This window comes from Ixodes scapularis, unplaced genomic scaffold, assembly GCF_016920785.2.
Source record: "Ixodes scapularis isolate PalLabHiFi unplaced genomic scaffold, ASM1692078v2 PGA_scaffold0__279_contigs__length_252992795, whole genome shotgun sequence".
NCBI lineage: Eukaryota > Metazoa > Arthropoda > Arachnida > Ixodida > Ixodidae > Ixodes > Ixodes scapularis.
Window position 1 is genome coordinate 149,533,395 of NW_024609835.1, and position 23,104 is coordinate 149,556,498.

At 46.4% G+C, this 23,104-nt stretch overlaps 1 protein-coding gene across 1 annotated transcript; it reads left to right on the forward strand.

The window, feature by feature from the left end:
• Window positions 1-22,174: 22,174 nt before the first annotated feature.
• Window positions 22,175-22,612, forward strand: LOC121837573 (the record flags this gene model as incomplete). The annotated part of the gene is made up of 2 exons (XM_042293215.1): window positions 22,175-22,285; window positions 22,520-22,612. Coding segments are annotated over 2 exons (204 nt in total), but the record flags the coding sequence as incomplete, so codon positions are not given.
• Between the last annotated feature and the right edge of the window lie 492 nt (window positions 22,613-23,104).

The window sequence follows — 23,104 nt, forward strand, 5'->3', positions numbered from 1 at the left end:
GCATCGGAATGTTTTTCTATTTATTCGTTCTACTTAGCGTTTTCGCAAATTCGAGAACTTTCATCTCCAATCTAGTTACGAATGTTCTACGCGCCAAACGTTCTAGGCCGAATATTTCAGAGACCCTCGCCGCTACAAAAGGTGCTCCGCGTGGCAAGCCGAAGTCTCTCTCGACCCAGCGTGCGATCCTGCTGTTACCTCACCATTCACCCCCGCGACGCTCTATTGTTATCTTAGGTTTTTATTTTTTTCTTACTTTGGGCACAAGCTCGCCCCAATCAACTTTTAGTTTGTTTCAGTTTTCGTCGCCTCATCACTTTTCATTCGCGATAATATGTCCACTTTTGAGGCGTTCATGGAACAGTTGTTTTCCCAATAAGAGAAAACCTGAGTGGATGTTTATACTAATATTATTAACAATGTTAAATTTTCGTGTGTCGTGTGTTAAAACTATTATAGGATTGTGTATGCTTTTTGTATCCACTGTTCACCTCTCCTGCACTGGCCTTCAAATGAAGGCTGGCAGTATTGTTAAATAAACTCAGAAACAAGCTGCTCGTCTTTTTTCTGGCCCTTGCGATAGTGTTTGGTACCTAGAAGAGATGGAGGCTACAAGCCTTGATGAGTTTAACGTTAGCCCTCTATATACTAGAAAGCCTGTTCGAGCCCAAAGAAAAGTGTTACAAAAAAAGGTAGAGGAGAGCCGAAGAAAGAGGATGGCTAAAGTGTCCTGTAGGTCTTGGTGGCGCCCCCAAGCGTGAGCGGTCAAAATCGAAAACACTCCTATTTTTCTTTTTTTTTTATGAAAGGAAAACTGCCCTATTGAAAATCGCTCTGATGGGACTTCAGGATTTTTTTAAAGGGTGTGAAGGGGACTTCAGGAATTTCCAAGATGTTTGAAGGAGGCACTGATATTTCCTGGTGGGTTCACTGGCCCCGTCAGAGGCTCTCCTGGAATGTCTAAAGTGCCCTTTACAATGCCTTGAAATGTCTGAAAGCCTGTCAAAAACTTTTTTAATGGGGTCGGGAAAATCTTCAGGCTTCTTGAGATGTCTGTGGCAACGGCCTAGGTGAAAAAAACACATTTCGCAGAATTAATGAACATAGCTGCTTATTGTACGCTACGGGGGAAAAAAATAAGTATTTTGAGAATGCCGATCGTGTGTGCGTACGGTCAGATTTATATTACTGCTCTTCTATCAAATACGAGTTGGCTCCTGGATTCGTCTGTCACTGCCCCGGGTGTTCGGTCGCCAAAGAGGCCACTGAGGGCGACCGCCCCATGTGGAGAATTGACGAGCCGCGGGCCGAGGGGTGTTGGCCGAACGGCGTTTTGAGCCGAACGACGCAATTCTGTCCGCTGAACAGGGACGCACGCGGGAGCGACTCGTTCCGGGAACCGGTCCTTCCAAGGGGGACTGTCCCCAAAAAGCAATCGCCTCTCTCCGCCCGGCGATGGGGAGAGGGTGCAGGGCTGCCAGGCCAGCGGTCAGGGGGGAGGGTGGTGTGTGCAAGCGGGGGAGGCCATAGCCATTTTCTCTCTGCACGTGTGCGGTTCCGGTTATCCCACGAGCCGGGATGTTTGGAGCGGACCAATTTCCTCCAGGAAGGTGAGCATGCATGGTTTTGAGGGCTCCCCCCTTGGTCTGTTTTGATCCGTGCAGTTTCTTTCTGGGTACTGCAGGTGAACCATAGTTCGGCGCAGGCCGCCTTCAGCACCGCTCGAGCGCCATTGTGTTCAGCGCGTTCAAGGAGATGGTGGCCGGTGTCGGCTTACTCGCTGCAAAGCCTGGCAGTCGGGGTCAGCGTCCCACCGCATTTTGTGCCTGCGCACCGGGACTATGGCACTTTGGGTGTTGAGACGGTGGATGACGGCCGCTGTCCGGACTTGTTCCTTGCGCCTTTTCGTCCGTCCGACTTCAGACCAGCGAGCGAAAAATACGCCGAAGACGCCGGCGCGATGTCATCATGGACGAAACCGTGACTGTGCTCGGGATTTCTCAACGGCGGCGGGTGCTGCTTACGAGTGCGTGGTTTTCGCTAAACGTGCTTACTGAGACTGTGTATGTGTCAGTGAGGTGCACCAGCTCGGTTTTATTAGCTGAACTACCGTACATCAGGAATATACCCAGCGGCATTGTGAGTACTTTGAAAGGTATTTTTCTTTGTGATAAAGATGTCAGTTGTCCTTGTTTGACGTGATCTCTTTCGTCTACAGCTCCTTGCGGCGGGTTTGAACAAGCGTTGCTTTTTATTACCTTTTTGAGTTATAATATGCATGTAAAACTAAATGTCGGCAATAAATTTTCAATGTTTTGACCTGCATTTTTGTCTATGGTTCACAGTCATTTGGGCGCTTGAAGGGTTGATGGGCTAGAGGGTCTGACGGGTTGAAGGGCTATGGGACTAAAGGGTTTTTCTATGGGGTATCCTTGAAGGGTTTTTCTGTTGGGTATTTTTGAAGGGTTTTGAAGGCCTGTGAGGTCCCATAATCCTTCAAGGCTGACGGGCCCTTTAGAAATATTTTCAATAGGGTATGACGTTCGCCTACACCCTTCTCCTCCTCCTCCGTGCAACGGTCGCCGCATCCTTTCCGCGTTGCTTCGCCGCCACCGCTTTGGAGAGAGAGGAGGAAAAAGGCGAAAGGGGAAAAAGGAAACAGGAATGCATTTTGGGGAGAGGCCTCTAGGTCCGCTGGCGCTGATGAGAGGGGTGTATCTCGAAACAACCCATTCTTATTTTAACCCTTCTCGTTTGAACCCATTCGCAAAACGCCCTTCTCGTTTTAACCTTTCGCGTTTCGACCCTTTCTTATTTATACCCGTCTCATTTGAACCCATTCTCATTTGAACCCTTCTCGTCTGAACCCATTCGCAAAACACCCTTCGCATTTTAACCTCTCGCGTTTCGACCCTTTCTCATTTGAACCCGTTGTCATTTGAACACCGTAGTGAGGTATAGAGAGAAGGAAAAACAGTTGAGGATGAAGGTTGAAGATGAAGCGAAGCGGCACCATCTCTTGCATAGCACATGAAACAATTTTCCTTATGCCTGCGTGCCACCCCGAGTCTGTTGACGTAGCTACGCGGTCACATGGTGACGTGGTTTCAAAAGTGCTAGCGCAGATTCGGTACTTCATTTCTCTTCTGTCGCTGTATGTCGTTAAGATGTCGTCGGTTGTAGCGGATGGATCATTTGCTAGTCATGTGTTATTGCTTGTGATGGCCAATTCGGATGGTCATTTTCCCTGAAAAAAAGTTTTCCCCTATCTTCGGCAAGGGCGTTCGCGTGGTCAAAGGCTGGCGGGTGCAAGCTTTTCGGGTTGCGCTTCTCAGGCGTGTACCGGCAATTTACTAGCAGAAGTTTTCCCGAGCTCCAAGAGATTGGGCAGCTTGTCTGCCAGACTGTATCCGGTATCGTCACATCCGAATCGGGATAGGGAACCAAACGAAACAATGCTCGCTGAGGTGGCAAATAGCGGGTTCAAGTGGCAAACGAAGCCATCAAGACAGGCACCCTTCTGTGCTCTGAGACAAGATAGCAAAAACAACGAAGAGAAAGATAATTTATGTTTCAAAGAAAGTCAACATTTTTGGAAGAATTTATCCAGCCTGAGCAAGGTATGTTTGCTTTGAGACACGGGCTGCATCATACATCACTTTATTTTACAACTCTGTAATAACAAGGTATTACACCTCTGAAAAAACAAGTATGCATAGTGATGCAGTTTGTAACTTGAACACGCATTACAATTTCAAGGAGGGTGTGTGCAATGAGAAGACTGAGGATTCCAAAAAAGGTGCTAGAGAGTTTTAGTAGATCGCTCCAATACCCCCGATAGCCCCGATAACGATACTATGCATGCGCAAGGGAGGCGGTGACGGAGTATCGGGTATCGTTATCGGAGTCATGGGAACGATCTACAAAAACTCTCTACTAACAGTAAACAGAATATGGAAAGCGATGCTGGCAAGCCCCCGTGGCAACAGTTAATCGAAAATCCAAACGAAGTTTATTGAAATTTGACGCGCGTGCGGGCAGCACCACACTGATTTATACATCTGCCCTTTCATTGATTTTATATTTTAATATTCTGTCAGCTGTATGGACTGTGGTAATGCCAATATTTTGAAAAGTTTTGTGAAGCCGCTTGTGTTTACACACATCTCAAAGAGTCGTAATTTATGTTTTTGGCGTGTGCAGCGGGCTCATGGTACCATAGAATGATCGAAGAAGTTAACAAAGCTCACTCGCGACCCAGTCAAATAAAAACGTCAGTTCATTGTGCTTTGCATTCGGGTGGAGACGTGATGCGCCGCTGGCGCGTTTTTGGTCGCCGGTGCCACAGGCAAAGGCTCGAAGGCAATTAATTACCCGAATTCGCCATAAATACCGCAGAAAGATTGCGAGATCATGATGTTGGATTAATTTGGGTTCGAAATGAGAGAGGTTCAAATGAGAAACGTCTTTCTGACAATGGTCAAAACCAGAAAGTACGTTTTGAGAAAATTTGAAATGAGAAACGTTAAAATGAGAAAAGTCGTTTTGAGAACGGTCAAAACCCGAAAGTTTGTTTTGAGAATGGTTTAAATGAGAAAGGGAGAAACGCGAAAGTTGTTTTGCGCTGGATTGAAATGAGAAGGTAAAAACGAGAATGTAGAAATACGAACGGGTTCAAATGAGAACCACCCGATGAGGGGTCGCCCCCTGCACTACAATTGAGTTCACTGTTCGGCCATTTCTCGCCTCTCTTTTTCGGCGACTGGCTCTCCATCGTTCCGTTGTTAATTCGACGGGCTTTCTAACATATAGGGGTGTATGGTTCAACAATCTTTTTTTGGCGCACAGAAAGATTTTCCAACATTCAAGAAATTAGCCTGAGCGATCTCCACCTCGGACATAGACCTCCAAGGAAACGCCTCCGTTTGCGAAAGGCATTTTGACGAGAGGTTTGTTTTTCCGAACTCAATTTAAAAAATCTAAATTGTCGTTAAACCCTTCTGTGCCTGCTTGCTCGGAAAGCGCTGTCCGCTTCTGCGTTTAAACAGCACGTCAGTTAGTTTGTGGAGTGCTACTTCGTAAACAAATTTCCTGCAGTTGCAGTTTTTCCTCCAGCTTAATTAAAATTTAGTTTAGGATAGAGTCTCCAACAGCTTCTACCGGGTGAAACAAGGAAACAATAGGCTCTTTGAATCGACCGGAAAATTCGGTTTATTAACCTATCGCGCTACGACTTTGTGCAGCGTTGCCCACAGATGGTGCATTTTTTTTCGTAAAATTTGCAAAAAGCGAACTTACCTGAGGAAAAAGTAAAGAAAGAAAAATGCTTAGCTCCTATGGAAACGCAGCGACGCCTCCGGTCTGCAAACAAAACGGCGCCGCTTCGCACGGGAGACAAGAGATGGCGCAACGAACGGTGCAACGAACGATCATACGGCGCCGAGAGCAGGCCTTTTTAGCAGACGATCTTTTCGACTCAAAAGCGGAGCGCGTTCCGTAGGCGGCGACAGTCGCAGAAACAAAAAAGACAGGCGCGGTAACAGCAAGGAACTGCAGTTTCTTGTCTGCAAAAGGGCCGACTCTCGGCGTCGTCTGCTCGTTCGTTGGCGGCAGTTGGCGTCGCGACCGCTTGCGCCATCTCTTGTCTCCCGTGCGAAGCGGCGCCGTTTTGTTTGCAGACCGGAGGCGTCGCTGCGTTTCCATAGGAGCTAAGCCTTTTTCTTTCTTTACTTTTTCCTCAGGTAAGTTCGCTCTTTGCAAATTTTATGAAAAAAATGCACCATCTGTGGGCAACGCTGCACAAAGTCGTAGCGCGGTAGGTTAAGAAACCGAATTTTCTGGTCGATTCAAAGAGCCTACCGTCTCCTTGTTTCACCCGGTATTATATTGCTGCATACGTCAGTGCATCTACCGAGCATCCGGAGGTGGGGCTCCGCACTAGAACTTTCGAAATTTAGCAGCCGTGTTGGGAGTTCCAAGGCATATCGCCGGCCTATGAATTATAACCCCGTTTAATGGGTTCGCAACGTGAAAACAACAATAGGTGGTGAAATGAATCCTCAGTCCATCGCTTCGCTGTGCCAGATTGCCTTTCTTGGTATGCCATGCAAACCCCCAAATTTACCCCCTGCGTTCAGCCCATTTTCTAGCGGCTCAGAAATAAGGCGACGACGTATAACGTCACAACTCTAGGGAGTACGTTCTGGTCTCAAACTTTCTATTTGGTCTCAGAGCATCGTGAATATCAAAATATTTATTTTTGAATAATAGTGTTCAGCTAAATGCAACGTTTTTTAAACTTTTAATATTTTCAGGCAACTAAACGTGGGGCTTATTTTCACATTTTCGATTCATTGTTCGTTCATTTCGGAACCACGTGGGTGGCCAAGAAATCTTGGTGCCACGAGACGTCCATGCCCTGACGGAAGACGCGTTTCAAATTATTTTCCCGAACCTTCTCAAACATACGTATAAGAAAGCCACTCTCGAAACAAAGAAAACGACGAGCCTCTGCATCAGCCAGTGCTGTTCCAGCAAAGGTGAACTGTAACTCGTAGAGTTAAGCTCTTCGTGCTTAAACTGAAACACGGAATGGGGCCTCGTACACAGGGCCTTCACTACGGTGCCTGGAGCGCTTCTCCGCTGGTGTGTTTAGCATCCTATTCTCCTATGCATTGAAAAATGTCCCGAAGTCGCAACAAATGACGTCACAAAATCCGGAGTGTTGTGCTGTCGGAAGTCGTGATTCTTGTGGTTGGTCGTAGAAGTTCCAGCACAAAGCACGAGCAGACGTGAATGTTGCTGTCGTCACTACGTGTCAACTCCTGGATGCGGAAGCTTTCGTGGACTGCCAAGCTGGAAGCGACCTGCAGCAGAACAGACGTCTGCCACATCCACCACCGGTGCTGTAACACCACCAGGGTCGCGACCGGCGACAGCATGAAACTTCTATGACGTCATCGAGCGGAAATCGAGGGTGCACTTCTTTCGACGTGGTAAAGACACCAATCGAAGACGCGTTCCAGGCACCACGCCATTACGAAGCACTTAAGGAATCAGAAACAGCTAATGACACTCCTGTTCAATCGCATCACAAAGTGATTGCAGGGACTGCGAGTGATTATTTCCTTTATGGCCTACAGTGGACTTAACATTACCACGACAAATCAAAGACTCCTTTTGTGGAATGAGCAAGATCGTAGTCTTTGAACAAGAGCCAACAAGATCGTTTGTCCGATGCAGCATTTTCTTGTCTGGACTCCTTCACAAGCTAAAAGATATTGCGTTAGAGGGAGAGGCTCAGGCGGTCCTCATGCACACAGAAGGCACACCAATGTATGTTTGCATTGGATGCACCACCGAATTCATACCTCTCGATCTGAGGAACTTCAAAGACACCACAATTTGAATGGACTTCTTCTCAAGCCACTGCAATGCGTCAACTGCAGAGCTGGGCGTCGATTAAACTGTCAACCTGTTTAATTTCCACTTTTTAATCGATTATGTAATCCATTAACTTGTTTCGCTTGTGTCCATGCATATTATTCTAAATGTTAAAATTACACGATTTACCCTGTTAAATAATCACCCACCAGGATTTTTTAATGTTTTACGAACCCTTTAAAACGTCTGAGGGGTTTGAAATATTTGTCAAAATTTTCTAAGGGGCCCAAGTACCCTCTAAGAATTCCTAAAAAGCGCAAGAGAGATTAAATAGTTTTTAGAGGCCTGTGGGGTCTCTCCCAATCATTTCCACGAAACCACTCCACCCATCAAAATCGTTTATCTGGTTTGTGGGAGAAATCACGTGACCCTTTAGGATATATGCGTCGGGAAAGACTCTTGGAAATTTTGTATCGGGAGGCCGCAACGAGTGTTGAAAATTTAGGAGACGTTCCTCCATCCCTATCGCGTCGTGACCTTGGTTAAAGCGGTCCCTTTTCTGCCTCGACGGTCCGACGTCCATACACCTTGTTTGCAGCCGTATACTGGCCCGAATTCGTGAAAGGTATTACTGGCCCAAGTTTCCGAAAACCGTTCACCTCTACACAGGATCGTGCCACACGTGCCAGCGACGAAAACAAAAAACTGCCGACAAAGCCGCCAGGTCTCTTCCAACCGATCGCTCTCCTGGCCACACCTCTCCAGCAGATCGAACTGGATCTCCTTGGTGCTTTCCCGCCATCGACGCAGGGAAACAGATTCGTAATCGTCGTGACCGATAATCTCACACGGTACGCTGAGACGAAAGCCCTTCCATCAGGTACGGCTGTTGAAGTCGCCAAGTTTTTCTTCTAGTCAATTGTCTTTCTGCACGGCGCCCCCGAAGTCCTCATTACCGTATATTGATTAGAGCTCTGCACGGGCCTACGTTTTGAGGCCGGTCCGGCCTCGGCCAGCTTATTGATTACACTTACCCGGCCCCAACCCGGCCGACGAGATGATCAAGTCCGGCCCGTACCCAGCACGATGAAATGCTTACCTGAGCAGGCCCGGCCTGGTAAGAAGCCAAGGCGTGCCTCATATTTTAAATTCAATGCTCCCATTGGAAGGTGTTGGTGTATTTGATGCGCTTAACCTTATTGGCATGAAAGACGCTGTCAAGACGTTATGTGTCGGCATAAAAATGCGAATGTCAACATGGAGATATTAATAACACTCGCTCAAAAGATTGAGAAAAGTTTGGAGACATATTCTACGCAGCAGAGTATGAACTAAATTCACGAAAGATTGAAACATTTAATTATTAACGTGTTCCCGGGCCCGACCCAGGCCCGGGTCCGAAACAGCCTGCGCTACCCGGCTCGGGCCCGACCCATGGGCCGGGCCGAGCCGAGACGTACTTTTGGGTCGTCCCGGTTTCATGCAGAGCTCTACCGTGGATCATCGTTCATGACTCAGCTGACGCAAGAAATCCTTCGTCTCAGAAGCACCAGCCACCGCCGAACCACAGCATACCATCCTCAGACAAATGGACTAAAGGAAAGACGTAGAGCACAAGACATGGGGTACCATCATATCATTTGCAGACAAATGAACAAATGGACGTAGAGCACAAGACTTGGGGCGAGGTGTCAACCTATGTCTAGTTTGCTTACAACACGGCGGTGCAAGAGACCACAGGGGTAATAAAGTTTCAGCTGGTGCATGGCCGAAAAGTAACGGCCATGCTGACGACGGGGGCCACGACGCCCAAGTGGTTGCTCAACGAGCTGAAGAGGTTCGCCAGCTCGCCCAACTCGGAATTCAAGATCGACAACGTGCTGACGCGACCCAGTACAGCCTTCGTCGGATCGACGTTGACTTCAACCCTGGAGACCGTGTGAGGGTCTGGACCCCGATACGACGACGCGGTTTAAGCAAGAAAGTCCTGGAGCGCTACTTCGGACGTTACAAAGTACTTCGTCGACTCGGGGATCTGAACTAGGAGGTGATGCCTGACAGAACACGGACTTCATTACGCCGCCCTCCACGACCGGAAGTCGTCCAAGTCGTGCGCCTCGAGCAGTACTACGCTCGATAAAACTGTGAACTGTGATCCCGTGCAATTCTTGATAGGGCTGTGTTTTGCCAGCCTCCGTATTTTCCCATTTCTTTGTTTGTCTTGATTTTTTTATTCCTCTCCCGTCCCTATTAAAAAAATCAGCAAGAAAATCAAGCTGGTCTAGATGGTAATCAAGCTGGTTCGAGCTGGTCAAGCTGGTTCAAGCTGGTTCGAGCTCCGACTGCAGCTCGGCAAGCTGGAACTTGAGCTGTTTCAAGCTGGTACTGCAGCTGGTTCAAGCTTGTCAAGCTGGTTCAAGATGGTCAAGCAGGTTCAAGCTGGTTCGAGCTGGTACTTGAGCTGGTTCAAGCTTGTCAAGCTGCAATGCGTTGGTTCTGAATCTGGTCCAAGCTGGTTCGAGCTGTTCATGCTGGTCTTGCTGGGAGTGAGCACGCCAAGGTCGGCTAGAGTTCGTCAAACTGGCATTGCTGGGAGGGCGCGCGCCAAGGTCGACTGGGGCGAGGACGAGGCCACGTCCTGTTCTTTATCCTCTCATTTTCGGCAGACTAATGGGCGCTTCGGGCGCGCTGCGAGCTTCCTTTGTGTGCGAGAAAAGGGAGAGTGAGAGTGGTAGGAACGGGAAATTTTGAAACACGTTTGGCTATCTTGGGCAGATTTTCGAAGGGACGGCTGTGTGCACGTTGTTTAGAGACTACTTGAACGGCGGTGCAAGCGAAGCGGGATTTGAGAAGACAGCGAGCGGCAGTTCGTTCAGCGCGCGAAGAAGTCGGACGCTCCGACTGAGGCGTCGCTTCGTGTCTTCGAACATGTGTGTGCTCGTGAATTACGGTGCTGCCGAAGAGTATCGCCAATTCCATCCAAGCCACACGGATTTCCTCGCCTCTGCCGACTACGCAAGAGGCCGCTTCGCCCCGATTACTGGCGGGACCCAGGTTCACTTCTCTCATCCGTGTAGTATTTTGTATTGTTATTGTCTGTTTTTGGCGTGTGTCTAGTATTTTTCGTGTTGAAAGATAAGCAATCCTGTTTTAATAGCATTGTTTGTTTTGCACCGAGAACAACTGTCTCTGTGTCGGTTAGTATTGTGTCAGCGCAGAGGATGTGTAGCATCTGAGCTCATGTGAGCAAGCCGCGAATACGAAAATAATAAATTAGATGCCGAGCTGGCTTTTCTGAAGAGTTTGGCTTGTTCATCCTGTGTATTAATTGAAACTGGTAGGGAAGTCCACCAGCTTACCCAGCATGACCCAGGATTTGCCCAGCATTCACCTAGCACAATCCAGCATCCAACTAGCTTGAACAGCACAGCAAGCTGGGCATGCTGGAGCAATAACCCAGCATGAAGCTGGGATGCTGGGGCCAGCTTGACCATGGCAAGCTGGGCATGCTGGAGCAATAACCCAGCATGAAGCTGGGATGCTGGGACCAGCTTGTGCTGGTTTTTTTAATAGGGGTGGCATCAGACGATTTTCTCTTCAAAGGGGGGAGTAATGCCACACGCGTCGGCGAGCGTGCACGTGCGTAGCCGTGTGGCTACCGCGCTTGACATTCGTGCAGAGGTCTGGGGTTTGATTCGTGGGAGCGATAGGTCTTTTATTTTTTCTTTGAATTTAGTGTTCTCGTAAATTCTAAAACCCTTTCGCTCTTCGAGGCCCAAAAGTTCTACGCGCCAAACCTTCTACGCTGATTGCTCCAGAAGCCCACGCGTGTACACAAAGGCCTCCGCGTGGCGAGCCGCAGTCAGTCTCGCCCCAGCGTTTGACCTTGCTGTTCCGCCGCCATCGACGCCTGCGACGACTAGTCTTTGTCTATTTTGTTTTGGGCACAAGTTCACCCCATTAAACGTTTAGTTTGCTTCAGTTTTCATCGCCCCATCAATTGACATTCGCGACACTACTGACAGTATGTATCTGTGAGCGTGGTGCACCTGCTCGGTTTCATTAGTTGAACTACCGTACATCCTAGGAATCTACCCAGCGACAATGAGAGTACATCGAGATATATTTTTTGCGACGAAGAACTCGGTTGTCGTTATTTGGTTTGATCACTTTTGTATACGGCGGCTTGCGCCTGGGTTTGAGTAAACGTTGGTTCTTATATTTTCGAGTAAGAACACGTATGTTAAACTCAATGTCCGAAATGAATTTCCAATACACTTTTAACGTGTATTTTTGGTTTATGGTTCGCAGTCTTTCGGGCGTCTAAATGGCTAAAGGGCTGATGGAGACTGAACGCCTGAAGCGTCTGAAAACCTTAATGGCTGAAGGGGTTTGAAGGGCGAGGGGTTTGATTGGCTGAACTACTTTTGAAGTGCTAAAAGTGTCCCATAACACATCAGAGCTGTAGAACGTTTTCAATAGAGCCTTAGCTGAATATGCGATAAACGGCTCATTGTACAATTCCGATTAAAAAAGTAACCTCGTCTTGTATATAAAAACAGTCCAAGTCAATCAAACTCACAGATTATCACTTCGCCTGCCGAGGCAAAGAGGTTCGTTTATATTAAACCGGCAAGAACGACATCCTTTTATTTTTCACAATAATCCCAGTTGCACTAAACATACAGTCGTACGACGTTGAAGTGGCCGGAACGCGTTTAACCTTCTGCACTTGTTTGGAGTTATAAATCTCGCCCAACCACCTAACGTTTGATCCAATTTTCACCCAAAAGTTTGCCCTTCACGCAGGTCTGCCCGTTCCCGCCTGCGTGTGTAAAACCGTTCAGATCGTACTTTTTTTGGTTAGTCAAACTTCAACCGAATAATGAATTAAAAATTATTCGCTATAAAAAACATTCATCGAATAACCGATAAGTTCATCGATCTATTACCCAGCCCTCAGCACTCCTAGGTATGTGACAATCTTTACTGAATAGTTTTTAAAAAATATAACACAAAAAAGCCTTCCTTTGGTTTTTCCGACTAGGCTTCGATGCGGGTCTCAGTTTGTCGGCAACTCGGTACCGCTGCCCTCAACCACCACCACAGCGCCACTCTCTGCTCCAATCCAGTGATGACGCCTGCGTCCCTCTACGTTGGCGCGCTACCGGTGTTGCTGTGTGGTGCTGGGATAATGACCTTAACCGCCCAGACTTGAGCAATGCGGTTTTTGAGCTGTTTGACCCCAGGACACCGCGAAGCTTTGTTTAATACGTGTGTGGGCTTTGAGGGCTCGGGGTCAATATATTAGGGCATAGTTATATTTTATTGGGTGAGAGCAGTTGGGCCTCTTTTATTTATTCGTTAACATTAGTACCCGCATGACAGGAAAAAGCGATCCGTCTGTGAATAAGAAGTGTATGGGGAAGGGTGGCCACGTAGAGAGGAGGAAAGTACACTCTAAGAAAAAAAGGAGGAGCAAGGTAGCAACAGCGACTGTTCCGCCTTTTTGCGGAAAAGTTGCCCAGAGAAGGGAGGAACGGCAGCTCAGATGAAAGGAGGAGTGCGAGTTCCTCCTTGTTCAGTTGGCGCAGGGGTAAAATATCGCGCTACTGACCAAGTGCTGACCAAGTGGTCAAAGGTCGATCCCCAGAGGAGCGGGTGTTTTTTCTTTTTTTTTCGCAAAGTTTTTTTTTTTTCATTTTTATTTACCGAAACACACATAAACAAACCCAGACCGATGAAAGGAAAATTAAAGTCCTTATTATTCACCGAGACGTTTTCCTCCTCCAGGCAGACCGGAGAAAGCTTTCGCCCTCCCGACTCATCTTTTTTCGGTTTCGTTTTTCGAGCACATCGCGCACGTTGTTTTATAAATTGATGTTGAGTTGATTGAGCTTCAGCGGCAGCGAAGGCCACCTGTAATTCCGTCTTCTAGTCCAAACGTGCAGAACATTTCGGTTGCATTGACGTTTTTACCACTAATTTTATCAAACGAGCTAACGAAGCCGCTAGAAACAGCGAAGTTCCGGAGCAGTGCCAGCAGCGCTACATACACTGGGTAAGACGGCCGTCTCCGATTTGCGGGACACACGCGGAACTACAGCAGCGAAACCACGAGGAACTGTGTCGACGTTTTCGACGTTATGGAAATCGCGGGAACTTCGTCCAAGGCAGGCAGGTTTTCCTGCCGGCTGCCTGGGTGCCTTCCGTTGCTTCCGTGCTGAGTTCGGTTCTGTTGTCCCGTGCCGAGTGCCAACCGGCGTTCAACGTGATTCTGTATTTCTGCGTGTCAGCAATATCGTCAACGTGCTTCTATATTTCTGCGTGTCAGCGACATCGTGATGGCAGTGTTGTGGGTTGTGAACAGGAGACTGGAATTATTGCCGATGTGACCGTGTGTTTTCGTATCACTGGTGTAACAACAAGATGAGATGACGTAAACTGACGGGCATTGATGCCGCTGGTCGGGCCGTGATCGGAGGGGGCGGAGTGTCGCAGGATGACATTCCGCTTTACATTAAAGAGTTTAAAACCACTTGAGGGATTAGGTGCAGTCGATCGACGTGTGGATAGTCATGTTGGAACGCTGGTCTGAACGGTAAGCTCCTATCGTACAGTGGCCAATGTGACTGTCGGTCCCCGAGAGCGATTGCGCTCTGGGGAAAAGACTGAACAGTACGAGAGTATCACGGAAAGTACGTATATTTACAATGGAAGTTTAGCATAAAAAAAACGCTATCCTTTATTTTACTGTTTAAATATATTACGGTTCCTGTAGAAACTGTCTTCCAAGTGGCGCGCTGGGATGAGCGCTAGAAGTTTTCGAGCTCGCAACGGCGTAGCTCCGTACACTTAACAGTTGCCCCAAGTCGCGGCTTTGACTGCATTCAAGTTGATCGAAAAGCGATTTCTCTGCCCGTGAAGCATCACTTCCTGCTGAGTGAATATCCGCTCTACAAAGATTAATTCAAGACGACAACTGCAGCCGTGCGCGAACAGCACAAATAGAAAAACAAACACTACAATATAAATACTGGCTACGAAGGGCCGTGCGGGAAAACAAACTCATGGCTTGGAACCACATTGGAGCGGCTCGATTTATTGGCTTTCAAATAATTACGGCATGATCGAGCGTTTTCTTTTTAATAAGAGATTCATCCCCTGAGCCATTAAAAATAGTCCCAGATGTATGACATTGCTGGAAAAGAATGAACATCTTCGGAATATTTTTTATTGCTTAGGGAGTCACCGAAAAATTCCGTACGTTCAAAACGACCAGTATAAAAGACGGAAACGCGGGGCTCGGGAGTGGTGATCGGGGTAGTGTGCTGTTGTATTGATATTTGTATGTGCGATGCCTGTGTATGCGCTCAATACATTGTTCACCTGATGCTTGTAGTGTGCGTGACGTGTCTACATGTGTTAGAGATTCCCGAAGAAAAGGGAACGTAATTGTGGCGTAGGAAAATAAAGTATTTTTTTGTAAAACATGAATTGGGCGGTACCTAGCGCCACCTAGCCGAGCTACTTGCGATTACTCTGCTTGACCCTGCCATCTGGTGGCAAGCGATTTAACATCCTTTCACGCTACGCACGCTACGCGGCTACGCCATAATTTCGTGTTACCGTGCTGAGTTAAGCCAAGAGGTTGCTTCGGATTTGCTTTTTTTTTTTTTTAGAGCGGCTTTTGGTTTTGCGGACGAATGATTTTCACTCCTCCGTGATGTGCGGTTGACGCAACGGTTGAAGAAGGCATTGTGGCTCGAGGAATAGCAAAGGTAAGACATAAAGTGCGCGAACTGGGTGCCGGTTGTCTCCGTTGAACATCGCAGTGCTGACGATGAGAAGACTGAGTGACTGCATGCTTTCGAAACGTAAGTTTCTTTACCTGCAGGGGTAAAGAAACTTCGGAAATAAATACAATTCGCGGAAAGCTCGTGTTACGTTTTTATTTGCTGCTCCTCTCGCTTCGTACAATAGACTTAGTGTTCTCATTAAGCCTTATCGAGCTCGATTTGCTCGATTCCTGGCCGCCATAATGAGATGCAGTCGACGGAGGAACCTTTGCTCTCCTGCTTAAGGGACGAAAGTTTCTCCCTTTCTGAAGGAACATATGTGTCAAGAGCGTTCCTCCGTTTAGGGAGGACTATACTGACCCTTTTTTCTAAGAGTGTAGTGAAGAACAAAGGCGAGAGGGAGGCGACGTTACGGGGTGGAAGCAAATGCGCGCGCGGATGCTGGGGCGAGTCTGAACTTGTTGGTGTGCGGAGCGCGTATGCTTTGGTTTGTGCGGCAAAATGGAGTGTGAACCAAGTACTAACGCTAATCCAAATCGGCTGCAAAAGAAGATCCACTGGTGGATCTTTAGAGAATGCGTTAGCATGGCCCTTGGGAAACGCGACACACGTCCTCGTTTGGGAAACGCTAGAACTGACACCGTGACAAAGCCAAAAAGGCAGCAAACCTTAGCGGGAGCAATAGAAAAAGCCAAAGGAGAAAGTCAAAAGAGGAAAGTGAAAAGGACAGCGTTAGCATTTACTTTAAAAAGGACGTCTGTGGCGTTTTCCAGGGGTCATGCTAACGCATTCCTTCAGGATCCACCAATCGATCTTCCTGTTTGTTTTTTGTTTTTTTCTTTTTCGTACCCAAGACTGGTTGTTGGGATTTCTGAATTTCCCATTTCCGATGGCCCTAATTACGGACGCGGATCGAAACGCTCTTCCTCCCTAGCGGTGAGCTCCGACCAGTTTGTAAAGCGGAGAGTCCCCTGTTGTGAAGCGCCATTTTTTTCTTTTTTTCCCTTTCTTTCATGTGCGTTTCGCCGCACCCTCGCTCGGATATGGTCACGACCGGGAAGTGAGGTGGTTTAGCCTCTTTTTCCGCTTCTGGGTGGGGGGGACTCGCCCGGCGGTCGCAGCAGGGTGCGGGTGTGTTTTCGGGGCCATGCAATACTTCCACAATTTTTGGCTCTCCGGGACTCCGTGCATGGCAGGCAAGAACGTTTTTTTAGCTTGTCGACACGGCGGGCATTTTGGATGGGGACATGGAGGTTATTTTAAAAGAATGTTTTAATAAACGCTCTTGAACTCTCTCCGTACTCTATTACGTGTGTACTTTCTTCCGCTATATTCGATAAACAGACGCAAGTTAGCGATCATTGAAACCATGGAGGCATTTACTGAAGCGACCTGCAGTAATATAGCGCAAACGTAACCACCATTGTCACGGACACATGGGACCGCGCTACTAGGCTCGATGTCCTTGAGATCGCCACCTCTGTTGAAATAACCCCCTGGTTTCTTTGTCAGCACTACCTCTTGGTAGCTTTAATCCCACACCTTTTAACAACGGTTTGTGTTATTCTAATAAAAATAACCTGTACACAACATTTATGAATACGACACCAAGACAAAGCTCTGGAACAATTGGTTTTTTTTTTTACCAGAACAGTTAAAACGTTCGGTGCGCCAGATGAAGTTAATTCTGGAGACGCAAATTCCGACTAGTTCTTATTGTTGTTGGACTTCTGCAATAACGCCGTGCGTGCAAACGCTACGAAAATTCAGTGACTAAAATAACTTTTACCGGCTGACCCAACGAACTATTTTACGCATTTATGAAGTGCCGACAATTAAAGACTTACTTGTTTTCCGGAGATACCGCGGGGTTTTAATATTTTCTGATCCCCGAATACAAATTTCTTTGGTTCCGAATACGGGTTATCACGATATTTATTCAGAATAACGATTGCAAGGGAATGTAGTTAGGAGAGGGCTCGGCAGTTGTACCGCCATGCAGCAGCGATTAACGCCGTTTCCATTCACTGTACAGGTGCTTGCTGCTACCTGCCTCGCACAGCCTTATGAAGCCACCAGCGTCAGGGTAGTTTCCCGTGGCGGATTCCCTGTCCGTCGCGGCCTACCACCGCCGACAGCCACCCAGAAAGACACGGACGAGGCAAGAGACATCGCTACCGTGAAACTCGTGGACTATCAGCCGCCACTTCCGTCATCGACATCGCAGCCACCACCGGCTGTAAGAGAGCCCGCCCCTCCCCCGCCACTTCGTGGGCTCGGCAGTCGTACCGCCATGCAGCAGCGATTAACGCCGTTCCCATTCATTGTACAGGCGCCTACAAACGAATCTCTCTTTGCAAGAAAAAGCTGAAACCGCTTCTTAGAAGAGCTGCCGAGTCATCGGTGCCTTGTTGCTTTGTTTTTCATGTGTGTCGATGTTCTTCGCGAGCTGTTACTGCAGTCAGGAGACGTCGAAGAAAACCAAGGTCCACACACTCGTAGCGGGGACAACCAGACAGTCTCTACCATTCACGCAATTCTTACAAAACTGGAGGCTGGCCAAGCTTTAATTATGTCAGAGCTAAAAGCGATAAAGAACAGACTGGCAGCAACGGAACAAACACTAACGAGAAAAGAGTCAAAGTACAGGCTAGCTGGTGGAAGTCAACCATTTCGTCGTTTACCCTGAGACTGGGGGTTTTTTTGAAGAGCAGAAGAAACAGAAAAAACAGACAGGTCTCAAACTCAGCTACACGTTTATTTCAAAAACTTCCTCTTATATAGTTCGTTTTCGTCGTCAACAACCAATCACATACGACTAGTCCTTTGCACCGTGACTTTACAGGTTCCACTATATCACAAAAGAAGCGGACACTCCCAACGTTTCCAAGTGAAAAGGTTCTAGCAGAAGATATGCCTCACAAAGCCCCAAGCAACTCTTTTGTGTCCTCACAATAAACAGGACAACAGCCAACAACAACATCCCACTCAAAACTGGTCACCTCCAAAATTGTAGAAAACAGACAATACACACCGGTATACACCACAGACAATACACACCAACGAAGCCTTTCAAAATGACTAACTAAAAAAAAAAAAAAAAACATTTAAAATTGTAAAAATTGCTTGCAGCGGTTCCCTATTTGCATGGAAGGTTGACTAATGCAATTTCCCAACGATCTAATCCTAATTGTTTCTCTTACCACCCTTTTAACATCGTTCCTTTCCTTAACAACTACATCCGTTCCAGACCAATCCGTTGTGCAGTTTCTACACTCCTCCAGATGCTTAGCCAACTCCGAATTTGCTGCATTATTTTTAACATTCCTTTTGTGTTCTGTTAAACGATCGTTTAAACACCGAGAGGTTTGGCCTACATACTTAAAACCACACGCCAAAGGAACCTCATACACCACGCCTACGCTACACGGCACCGACTTTTCCCTATGCGCCTTCTGACAGCCCCTCTGAGCCGTTTCAAAAGGTGTCAATCTATCTAACCTAAAATCCGTGCTGAATACGACATCCACGCCATATTTTTTTGCACATGCTCTAAGATTGTGGGACACCTCGTGAAAATACGGAACCACAGCGTACCTATTCCTGATTTCTTGCGTCTTCCCCTTTTTTTCCCTGCACTGTAGGGCAATCTGCCTTTTGATGTACTCTTCCCCATATCCTGCCATTACCAGTCTTTCCCACTGGTTTTTTAGTGCCTCCGGTCCGAAATGCATGCATGATCTCACGCATGATCTCACTTGGAAACGTTGGGAGTGTCCGCTTCTTTTGTGATATAGTGGAACCTGTAAAGTCACGGTGCAAAGGACTAGTCGTATGTGATTGGTTGTTGACGACGAAAACGAACTATATAAGAGGAAGTTTTTGAAATAAACGTGTAGCTGAGTTTGAGACCTGTCTGTTTTTTCTGTTTCTTCTGCTCTTCAAAAAAAAACCCAGTCTCAGGGTAAACGACGAAATGGTTGAACAAACACTGTCCGAATTACGCACACATATAACTAAAACTGAAACCGAATTTTCTTCTATCCCTGAAATCCGCTCCAACGTTGACAGGTTGTTATCCTCAGCCGCCGAAACATCAAGTGTACTGGCTAACGTCGACGATAGACTGAACGATGCTGAGGACAGATCACGCCGTGGAAACCTTGTTTTTATGGCATTGCCGAAGGTGCCTTCGAAACGTGGACTGGCAGTAAAAATCTAATCATTAATCTTTGCAAGGATCATCTTGGCCTGTCGATCGAACCCAAAGAAATCGAAAGAGCGCACCCGAGTGAGAAAGGTTCAACCAAACAAACATCGCCCAATTGTCGTAAAATTTACATTCTTTAAAACCAGAGATATGGTATTGTCGAACTGCATCATGTTTAAGGGCACAAGCTTCAGAGTTGGGGAAGACTATTCTACAGCGACTCGTATAACGCGCAGAAAATTATTACGTTTTGCCCGCGACCAAAATTCCCCTTTCAAACTTCGGAACAAAAAGCTGATATTGGAAACAAAACGTGCTACTACGATACGACTGAAATGAGGGTGCAAGAAAGATTTCCAATATAGCAACAAGCCGCATGCATTTCACCACCCCCAGTTGGATCCGGTCCTCGTCACAGCATGAATAAAACGCACTGCAACACAAATGACAGCGTATTTTCAGTTCTTTTTACTAACATTCGGAGTGTCATGCCAAAACAAGAACAAATATGTAATCTAATCCAGTCATATGAATGTGGTACTGTTATACTCACAGAAACGTTGCTTACGCCTGCTATCACAGATTTGGAAATTTTCCCGCTTCTACCCGAGTTTCTTGTATATCGACAGGACCGCACATCAACGAGAGGTGGGGGCGTCTTAATCGCGATAAAAAATTCAATCCCTCATCATAGAGTAGACGTTAACAGCCCTTTAGAGATTGTCTGGATAGCATGCAAAGGTCTATGTAATCTTATCGTTTTAGGTGCGTGCTACCGCACGCCAAAGCAGGATTCTGAATTTGCAAGACAATTCAATGACGCTTTAGACTACTTGCATAAAAAGTACCCAAGAGCACAATTTATTATTTGCGGTGACTTCAACTATCCAAGCATAAATTGGTCAGATGTATCTCGTGTCAGCCCTAAAGAATATAGTGAATTTTTAAACTGTATACAGAACTACCAAATCACTCAAGTGATTACGCAAGCAACAAGAGAGACCGCAGATACTTCGAACATACTAGACTTAATTCTCATGCCCAAGCAAATTACAACCCCTGTATTACCTTAAAGAACTAAGCGACCATAACGTAATTCTGGCTACTTTCAAATCATGTCTCCAGGACGAGAAACCCATTACCAAGCAAAACAAACTTTATGAGCGCGGAAATTACGAAGCCATAAACAGAGAACTCGAAAACTTCTATCTCTCATACGAGCGAGGTTTTTACTATCGCGCTGTCGATGAAAACTGGTACCTATTTTGTAACAACGTGAACGGTAGATAAATTTATACCAACCATTACCATTAAAAGCAAACTATCTGTCCCATGGTTTAACAATGCAATTAGAAAAATGAACAAAAAAAAACGTTAATTTAGATTAGCGAAAGCAAAAAACATACCTTCTACGTGGCTACTCTATTATGAAGCAGAAAAACATTTTACAAATGCAGTTCGCAAAGCTAAGCAGTGCTTTATTGGAACCACCCTACCCAGTATAACCCCAAAAAGTTTTGGAAAACTGTAAACCCTTCAGCCGTAACTTCAATCACCTTACATGATAATTCCGATGAGCCCTTAAGTAACAGTGAATGTGCTAATATGCTGAACAACGCTTTCTGCTCCGTTTTTACGCCAGAACGCAGCCTGACCCCCCCCCCCCCCCCCAGCTACTACCGACACAGTGATTCCTGAAACTATGTCTCCAATGATAGTTAACTATAACGGCATAGTCAATGTGATTAACAATATGAAGCTTTCATCAGCTGCTGGACCAGAAAACATCAATTCCAAAATACTGGAAAACACAAAGGTTATAAACAACGTCATTCTCACATTACTGTTTTCTCAATCACTCGAAACAGGCCACGTCCCGGCTCAGTGGAAGTTAGGTAAGATTATTCCAATCCCTAAACCCGGTTCTAGGTCTTCACCATATAATTACCGGCCCATATCTTTGGCAAGCGTGCGATCAAAAATTTTGGAACACATAATTTTCACAAACATTATAAATCATTTAGAGCGTAACAACTTCAACACCCTTCAAAACATGGTTTCCGTAGGGGGTTATCTTGTGAAACACAACTAGCCGGATTCCTTCACGACCTGCATATTAATTTCGACAATAAAACACAGACAGACACAGCTTTTCTCGATTTCGAAAAAGCGTTCGACGAAGTCCCGCATCGCCGATTGATGTCTAAACTTGCCCTCCTTAACCTAGACCCGTTCGTATTATCCTGGAATAACAACTTCCTTTCTAACAGAAATCAGTTGGTCCTTGTAAATACCACACCCTCTAACACCAGCCCCGTTCTCTCGGGAGTACCTCAAGGCACAGTACTTGGCCCTCTTTTCTTTTTAATATATATTAATGATTTTCCGCTCTGTGTATCTAATAACATCCGCCTCTTTGCCGATGATTGCGTCTTATAATCCAAGATTAACAGTCACGATGACCAAGTAAAATTGCAAGCAGATCTTTCAGCTATAGAAAATTTGTGTAATAAATGGCAAAGGTCCTTAAATGTTTCAAAATGTAAACTCGTCTCTTTTCATAAACGCACCAATCCATTTACTTATAATTACGCAATCGGTAGTTCTGTCCTACAAGCAACTAGTACTTACAAATACCTAGGCGTGCACTTCAGTAAAGACCTTTCATGGCCCATCCACATAAAACAGTATAATTTAAACTGCAAGTAAATCCCTTGGCTATTTGCAACGTACCTAAAAATTCGCTCCTCCTCACCTGAGAGCACTCGCCTATACAACACTCATCCGCCCCAAACTAGAATATGCCGCAGCGATATGGGATCCATACCAAAATTACCTTATGAAAAACTTAGAAGCCATTCAAAATAGTGCTGTAAGATTCGTATACTCCGACTATTCGTCTTTTACAAGCGTCACCCAACTAAACAAACGTGCGGCTCTGCCATTGCTAAATCACCATCGAAGAATTTACAGATTGTCACTGTTTAACCGATATTATCACACGTTGTCACCGAACCCTTACATAACGCTCCGTTCGCACTATTCAAGTCGCATTAACAACACCCAACAAGTGTCATATCCTCGCCCAAACAAAGATCGATTTGCAAATTCCTTTTTTATTAAAACAGCCAAAGATTGGAACGATCTTCCTGAGAACATAGTACAGCTCCGGGACTTGGATAAATTCAGAGAAGCTCTTATAGCGTTAGATCAATCATAGTTTCATAATGATTAAATTCATGCGTGCATTTGTGGGCTCTCCCTATCTTTCTTGATATAGATGTGCTCTTTTTGTATTATTTTGTATTTTGTCTACAGGTTTGTGGAATTCTCGCTGCTTTTCTGTGTAATGCCCACCCCTCATGTAATACCCCCTACGACGGGGGCCTTAGAGGAAAATGAAATAAATAAATAAATAAATAAATATCTTACCGGTTCCAATCCAGAAGACAAAGGCGCTTGTTGGGACACCGGCGCTGTAGCAGACGCCGCCACTGTTCCGGGTACGACGGACTCCTTCCCGGATACGGGCGCAGACTTGGACACCCCCGACTTTTTGGGCCCCGGTTTGGACTTTTTTGTCTTTTTTCCGGATAACGACTCAGACACTCTCCATGTCGTGGGCACTTTGTAAGCATTACTTGCAGCCTAAAAATTAAAAAAAAACTAGAAAACGTGGCCAACCATTATGAAAAGATGTTCCGTATGTTTC